This window comes from Hordeum vulgare, chromosome 6H (genome assembly GCF_904849725.1).
Source record: "Hordeum vulgare subsp. vulgare chromosome 6H, MorexV3_pseudomolecules_assembly, whole genome shotgun sequence".
In the NCBI taxonomy this organism is placed as follows: domain Eukaryota; kingdom Viridiplantae; phylum Streptophyta; class Magnoliopsida; order Poales; family Poaceae; genus Hordeum; species Hordeum vulgare.
Window position 1 is genome coordinate 153,447,387 of NC_058523.1, and position 7,444 is coordinate 153,454,830.

The 7,444-nt window shown below is 46.0% G+C and overlaps 2 protein-coding genes across 2 annotated transcripts; both read right to left on the minus strand.

The window, feature by feature from the left end:
* On the minus strand, nt 1–2,530 carry LOC123405245 (TANK-binding kinase 1-binding protein 1-like). The gene is made up of 5 exons (XM_045099009.1): nt 2,445–2,530; nt 2,393–2,402; nt 1,333–1,764; nt 1,137–1,229; nt 1–515 (listed from the first exon to the last, which is right to left on the minus strand). Exons 1-5 carry the CDS (start codon nt 2,528–2,530, stop codon nt 489–491), a joined length of 648 nt encoding a protein of 215 aa, XP_044954944.1. The 3' UTR covers nt 1–488.
* Nucleotides 2,531–2,808: 278 nt separating this feature from the next.
* Nucleotides 2,809–6,553, minus strand: LOC123403377 (histone H3-like). Its single transcript, XM_045097317.1, has 4 exons — nt 6,311–6,553; nt 6,018–6,113; nt 5,013–5,088; nt 2,809–3,162 (listed from the first exon to the last, which is right to left on the minus strand). The coding sequence occupies exons 1-4, from the start codon at nt 6,503–6,505 to the stop codon at nt 3,110–3,112; spliced, it is 420 nt and encodes a 139-aa protein (XP_044953252.1). The 5' UTR covers nt 6,506–6,553; the 3' UTR covers nt 2,809–3,109.
* Between the last annotated feature and the right edge of the window lie 891 nt (nt 6,554–7,444).

Below are 7,444 nucleotides of genomic sequence, written 5' to 3' on the forward strand. Positions count from 1 at the left end.
AACAAAATGAGAAGTGCATTTTGTAAGCATAGCAACCTTACATGACTGCATACAGGTCTATTATATAGCATAGCAGAACATATGTTCAGGTTCTCACATTTCAGCATAAATAAAAGGAAAATTAGTCTTATGACATGTCTGCTGAACAAAAGTTCATACATGAACGTGCACTTCCATCTAGTTCAGTTTGCTAATGGACTAATTCAGTTGGCATTAGGATCTACTTCTTTTGTACCTAAATAATTGTTGTTGGGGAGAACTGAGAACTAACCTAGTTCTCCCCAACAGAAAATATTTAGGTATGGAGGGAGTACAAAGATTGGAAATCATCAATCCACTCTTCACTTGATGCATTTTGTGCGGCTGGCTCTTGTTCGGCTGGCACATAGGAGCTCTCTGAATCTGGTCCAAACATAAGGTTTCAGTGTGAGTTACAATGATCAAACCAATCAACTTCATAGTGTCACAGTCACAACGATCAAACCAATCTACCGTGAACTGGCCATCAAAATCACCTACAATGCAGAGAATGCAAAAACAATCGGTTAACACATAAAGCTTCAGTTAACACTACATAAAATAGATAAGATGTTCACTTCCGAGTGTCAAAAACAACATGCATTTACAATTCCAAACTGCCAAAAATAGCAGAGCTCTATAGTTAACATATCCACTTTCCAAATCAACTACTGTACCCACACCAACTTTCCAAATATTCAGTTAGCTACTGTAAAAAAATCCAGTTATCTTTTGTCCAGAAATTCAGCTATCTGCTGTCGAAAAATTTAGTTATCTACAGTTTCATGAAAATTACAAAATTCGGTACACTCATCCACTGTTTTGAGAGGAGCAAACATGTTCTAACAATCTTGTACACCGGGTGGTTAATTTTGCAGATATCTGAATACTCCAGTTAACAAATCACAACCCTTTTAAACCAGGTAGAAACCATGTGCAGTCGGCTCTATCGATGAATGTGAAGGGGGTTTCTTACATATCTGCGATTAAAAAGCATCCATCGATGAAATCAAGACCTAACTAACATCCACCGATTCGAGAAATTGAAAAAAAACCTAACATAAACAGGGGAGAGAAAGATCGCGAAGAGAGAAATCAAGGGCATGCTCATCATATACAGAGGGGCTCGCTCCCCAGGACCTCGCCGGCGGGGCTCCGTCGTCGTCGACGCCGCCGATCAACGTCGTCGTCCCAATCCACGCCGCCGTCACCTGCGAACGATCGAGAGGAGGGACATATGTCACGAAATACTCTGAATCGCTTGTACAGTAATTTATGTCGGGCTTGTCCATGACGACAAGCCAGTGCTCGTACTCGCATCCGGGAAACAGCGGCACCATCTTCGTGGGCGCGCGGTCCCCACCCTTCCCCGGCTGCAACGGCGACGAGCCATGCAGCGGACGGTGCCGCGACCGACACGACGCCGCTAAGCGGGGCGGGCGGACGGGCGCGCGAGGCGTCGCGACAGGAGCGCCGGGTGCGCGACGGCAGTAACAGCGCGCGCTGAGTTGGTCCGCTGGCGAAAGGAGACGATCGGAGGAGGAGGTGGGCGCGGGGAGAGGAGGATCGGCGGGGCACGGAGCGGGGCACGAAGGTCGCGGTGGCGGGCACGTCGGTGGCGGGGCGGGGCGAGGAGGACGCGGTGGAGGGGCACGTCGATGACGGAGGGCGCCGGCGGTGGTGGGGCGCAGGGGCGGGAGGTGCGTGAGGCAAGCGGCCGACGCGAGGCGGCGCGAGCGACGGTGGCTGCGCGAGGCGAGTTCGTGAGTGCGGGGCGTTTTGCGAGCGTGGATGTGGGGTGGGTTTCGTCAGCCATGGGATTAGTGGTTGGTTTCGTTAACGAAGGGATTAGCGCTTCATTAACGTTTCATTAGTGTTGTTTAAGGCCATTAGATTATCTAATATTCTTAGTTGGATCTTCCCTCTCGTGCTTTTTTAGTGGTAGTAGATAGATAGATAGATAGTAGATTACCACCATACCGGTACCTCATTACAGCGCTATCCAAATTCGCTCCCGTGTTTGGTTGAGTTACACTGTTAATAAATACCGCGTAATCGAATTACACTGCTATACAAATCCCATTACGCCCACCCCTGACCGTAAAGCAATCCCATCCCGATCCGTTGTTCTCGCGCCAAAGAAGCGAGAATCCATCCATCAGTCGAAACATTGCGAGATATTTTTCTCCCTCTCTCACTCAATCTGCCATCGCCCTGCCGGAGCGCCGCCATCACCAACAGCGTCACCAGCAGTAGCGCCACCTGAGCTTGTTGTCCATGACCGATGACCTATCCATGGAGCAGGAGATTCACGCGACGGTAGCCTGCCTTTTCTTGTCTCTTAAGGAATCGTTGCGTTCTCTGTTACCGTTACCTGAATTAACCTGAACGAACCAAACAACGTCAACATGGTGTAATCTCATTACGCGTTAACGGTGACGCAACCAAACACCTCCCATATTTCAAAAGCGTCTCCAATCTTCAGTGATACCAGAGCTATCTCAGGTGGCATATTTCAAAAGCGTCTCCAATCTTCAGTGATATCAGAGCTATCCCAGGTGGCCGTCAGTACAATCGTTTACAATATCTGAAGAGTAAACTTGGAGGCTGTGATTTAGCACCAGTCTGAACTTCCTGATGATACAAGTTCAAGGCGACCTCAGGAAATTCACGGAGAAAATTTCCAAACTCATTTTTTCTTGGTACTGATGAATGTTGGGGAGATTTTTTAGAGTGAAATCTTTAGGTGATAGCAAACAGTTTCAAACGCGTGATGTAAATCCACAACAATTTCAAGCCATTTGACAACCCATATTATTGGATCATTTGCAGAAACTCTGTCCGAATTAGATCAATTCAAATGGAGCAAAAGCCGACAAGTCAGATGATCCCAGCCATGCAACCAACCGGATCAACTTCGAAGACATGCTACCTAGATGAAAACACACCTACATTACTTCCTAATGATACACTCACAAACATATTGGATCACTACCATCAGCTCCTTCGCATTGCACTCATACAAAAAACATCTACCATTAGCATCACCAGTGTTTGCTCCCTACGATGCCTAAAACATCCTCCATTAGTATCACCAAAGGCTTCTCGTCCCGATACGCCTCGCAAGCTGCATGTCCTTTAGCACTGTAGCAGCAAAAAAAAAAAAGTCAGGTGAACAGAAACATGCTAATGTATACATGTATTTTCTGCATAAATAGGTTCAGTTTGTTCAGGAGCATCCTTTTCAAGATAATACATATGAAGTCATCCCTAACTGAAAACATTTATTTATTATTAGAATAGAAACAACAACCTTGTTGGTGATAATTCTAAGAGTGAATTGCAAAAAACCACCACATTTCGGGCATGTGTTGCGGAAAACCACCTAGTCACTAATTTGTTGCAAAAATCATCGCATATTCGGTAATCTTTTTGCAAAAAGCACTGACTGAGTGATTTAGCCCGTTTGATCACTTTCTAAAAAGTAAGGTCAGATTGTAAGGAGATGATTTGATGAAAATTGACATATTGTTCCCTGGATTTCACGAAGACACACTTATTCAGAAAATGAAAAAGCAATCAACCCATTCCCATCCCCGTCGTCTCCCTCCTCCTGGTCTTGCTAGCGGGGCGGGGCGGCCTCCCTCCTCCCTGGCCATCGGCTCGCCCCTAGCAGCTGTGGCTGCCCACGGCTGTTGCTGCTCGCCGCAGGTTTCTGCAAGAGACAGGAGAGGAGGGAGGACGACGACAGGGTTGCAGCTAGCCAAGGGGCAGCCATGGCGGGCAACAGGCGGTCGGATCCGGTCCGTCCAACGCCAAGGATGCGAGCTAGGGTTGAGGGGCATGCTCGCGGCGCCGAAACAGAGCCATGGCGGCGGTGCAAGAGATCAGAGAAGGGAAGGAGGGAGCTGGAGGGGGGAAGAGGCGCGCAGAGGAGGGTGCGATGCATTGCTCGTCCAACCGGGGTTGTGGGACGCCTGCAAGGCGGGCTGCACGTGAGCCTCGAGGTGCTCAAGCACTGCGCCGGCGTGCTGCTCCTCGAGTCCAGCCTCCGCGGCGACGTGCCCGCCGGCGCCACGCGCGGGAGCAAGCTGGCGCCGCCGCTGCTCGCTACTCACGGTCGCGCCGCTGCTGCTCGCCACCACCGCCGCGCAGCTGCTGCCCGCCGCTCCTGCTCGTTGCCGCGACCGCCCGAAGAAGCACAACGGCCAGGATAGGAGGAGAGAGGGTTGATTGCTTTTCTATTTAAGCTCTAAGGGTGTGTTTGTAATTTTTTTCACCAAATCATCTCCTTACAATCTGGCCCCACTCGTCAGAAAGTGATCAAACAGGCTAAGTCAGTCAATCAGTGCTTTTTGCAAAAAGATTACAGAATACACGATGATTTTTGCAACAAATTATTGCCTCTGTGGTTTTCCGCAACACATGCCCGAAATGTGGTCGTTTTTTGCAATTCACTCTAATTATAGTGATATCTATTTGTCACGGTAAAACAGTACACAAGCTTTAAGAGGAAACAAAAAATATTTTGCGAATAAAGTTCTGATTTGAAACCATATTTATATCAAGTACTCCCTCTGTATCAAAATTTAAGACTATGACAGTGTTAAAATACGTGCTATATTTTGATATGGAGGGAGTAGTGAGCAGGGTAATCAACCCTGAATTTCCTACTACACAATGACCAGATTTTATACGTAAAATGCATCATTAAGAAACTCTGGCCCATTCACAAGCCATTAGCATATCTGCTGTTTGTTTGTTACATGTTCACTAAGAACAAAATTTACAAGAAGTTGCTAAGATCGGATAACTGTGGATCTTCTGATCATAAATAATCATTGAATTCTTGCAGCTTGAAACAAAATCAAAACTAGATATCACATCAAATAGAAGGAGAGATGACCCTGAAGTTGAAATGCTTTTATAACTACCATGTTTCCTTCTGCATAATAATGTAAAAGAAAGAAAGTGTTCATTCAGTGATAACTTACTGATGGTAACACGGTGCGAATGAATGGCACACAGATTTGCCTTTCCAAATAGATCGACCAAGTGATACTCTGCAGACTGCAGAGGAAAAGGAAAAGAAATCATGTGTCAGTTCAAAGCAAATATACAGGACAGTGACTGAAAGTACAATTAGGACATTCAACTTATTTCACAGGACACATATGGAATATAGTCAACTCTATGTTAATTTTTCTGCTTGTGCAGAAGAATGCATTTCTGGCAAGAGGCGACTAAAGTAAGTCTATCGTGCAAATAACAATCTTGTATAAATGCACAACAATCTTGTATAAATGCACAATAAACTTGAGTGGTTCTAAAGTACTTCTGTGGTGCTGGATAGTGGATAAAGATTAATCCTTGGGCGTTCAGACTCATAACCATCACATGATAAAATTCAACTTTTTTTGGATCGCGCGAACTTATTCCTGTATAAATGCACAACAATCCTGTATAAATGCACAATAAACTTGAGTGGTTCTAAAGTACTTCTGTTGTGCTGGATAGTGGGTAAAGATTAATCCTTGGGCGTTCAGACAAGTAACCATCACATGATAAGATTCTTTTTTTTTTTGGATCGCCCGACCTTATTCCTGTATCAAAATTGAAGGTAGCGCTGGTCAGTGGTCACTACCTGTTCCAAGCAAAATGCAATCTGAACAACAATTCAGTTTTGCGTATGTGGCATGATTACGTTGCAAGACACAGTGCATGACTTAGACCAAACAAGAAGGAACTATGAATTATGGCACAAAGACAGTCGATTTCGGTTTTGAGTTACCAGCCACCACTCACAAAAAAAAACAATCATGCTGTCAAACAATCAACTGCATTACTACCAGAGCATTCAGGTTCAGAAACTATGAATTATGGTGATAAATTTATCCGTGTCACAATTCTCAGAACTATATTGCAGTTGCTGGTTTCTTTAATGGGAAACATCAGATCTAATAGTACACTGCAGGTTCCAGCACTGGCCATTGACCGACCTCTTGCAACGAGAGGAGCGCGAGAGGAGTCCATGGCGTCGGCTTGCTCTCCTTCTTGTTCGACAATGGCGTCAAGTTGTCGGCGATGTCCCTGACCTGCAAATTTACCATCAGCACAAGACAGCCAGCTTCCATCACACACAGTCTCCCCATCCTCAATCGGTGATGGAGATTCACATCTGAGGACAGGAAGAGCAGATCCTGAATCGGTGATGGAGATTCACATCTGAGGACAGGAAAAGCAGAGAGGGCTCAGGGGGGGCACGGGTACGGGGTACCCAACCCGCACTCACCAGGCGGACGAAGGGCGCAAAGGGGATGAGCATATTGGTGGACTTGCGGTACTTCCGGATCTCCCGCAGCGCCACCGTGCCCGGCCGGAACCGGTACGCCCGCTTCTCCTTCTTCTTCGGCTGCGACTGCGGCTCCGACTTGGAGCAAGGGGGGCGCTTCTCCTTCGCCGCCACCGTTTTCTTCGTGCGAGCCATCGCAGGTGGGGAAAGCAGGCAGAGAGAGAGATAGAGTTCGTTCAAAAAAGAGAGAGAGTGTAAAGTAGTACTTGTAGGAGTACTCGCTGGCTTGTAACAAGATCATCCTTGTATTTAAAAAATGCTTCGATATAGTCTTCAGACTTGCAAACACGTGACAAAAATGATCTTATGTACTCCCTCCATTTCAAAATAAGAGATTGTTTGGTCGTTCAAAAAAGAGAGAGAGTGTAAAGTAGTACTTGTAGAAGTACTCGCTGGCTTGTAACAAGATCATCCTCGTATTTAAAAAATGCTTCAATACAGTCCTCAGACTTGCAAACACGTGACAAAGATGATCTTGTGTACTCCCTCCATTTCAAAATAAGGGATTGTTTGGTTCCAGCCTAAGGTTGCCACGCCTAACCTTAGTCATGCCACAATATCTTAGGCATGTGTTTGGTTCATTGCCACACTTGTGGTTTGCCACACTTATTTAGTTATATGATCCACATGTCATACACTTAATTTTTTGCCAAATCTTGCCACACTTGTGGTGTCCATTTTGTTAGCCACACTTTTTGTGGCAGCCACACTTTGCCTAAGGTTAGTTGTGGCAAAGTTAGTCATGAACCAAACAGGCCTAAGTGTCTCAACTTTATACTAACTCTAGTATAAAATTATACTAAGCTTGAGACACTTATTTTGGAACGGAGGGAATACATTTTAAGATACATTCCATGTTTCCCCATTGTCATGTGAGATGCGGTTTGATGTAGCCAAACCGATGTGACGCACTTGACTTAAGCTGAGACGAGATCAACCGAGCCACGTGTCCATCACAAAAAAATCCCTAATCTCTCAAATCCCTAACCAAATCCCTAACGTGAACCTTTCTTTTGTGTAGAGATGGACGGCTAGAGCATGATTGGCGGCCCGCTGTTCGGCTTTGGCGAAGCG

What these genes read in the sequence shown, in the direction of transcription:
- LOC123405245 (XM_045099009.1), bottom strand. Translation starts at nt 2,530, where the DNA reads ATGCCACCTGAGATAGCTCTGGTATCACTGAAGATTGGAGACGCTTTT. An exon ending in CCGCTGTTTCCCGGATGCGA is followed by an intron (nt 1,230 to 1,332) that starts GTACGAGCACTG and finishes GATCGTTCGCAG; the next exon opens with GTGACGGCGGCGTGGATTGG. An exon ending in CCTGGGGAGCGAGCCCCTCT is followed by an intron (nt 516 to 1,136) that starts GTATATGATGAG and finishes TCTGCATTGTAG; the next exon opens with GTGATTTTGATGGCCAGTTC.
- LOC123403377 (XM_045097317.1), bottom strand. Translation starts at nt 6,505, where the DNA reads ATGGCTCGCACGAAGAAAACGGTGGCGGCGAAGGAGAAGCGCCCCCCT. An exon ending in TTGCGCCCTTCGTCCGCCTG is followed by an intron (nt 6,114 to 6,310) that starts GTGAGTGCGGGT and finishes GTAAATTTGCAG; the next exon opens with GTCAGGGACATCGCCGACAA. An exon ending in TTCGCACCGTGTTACCATCA is followed by an intron (nt 3,163 to 5,012) that starts GTAAGTTATCAC and finishes TTGCTGCTACAG; the next exon opens with TGCTAAAGGACATGCAGCTT.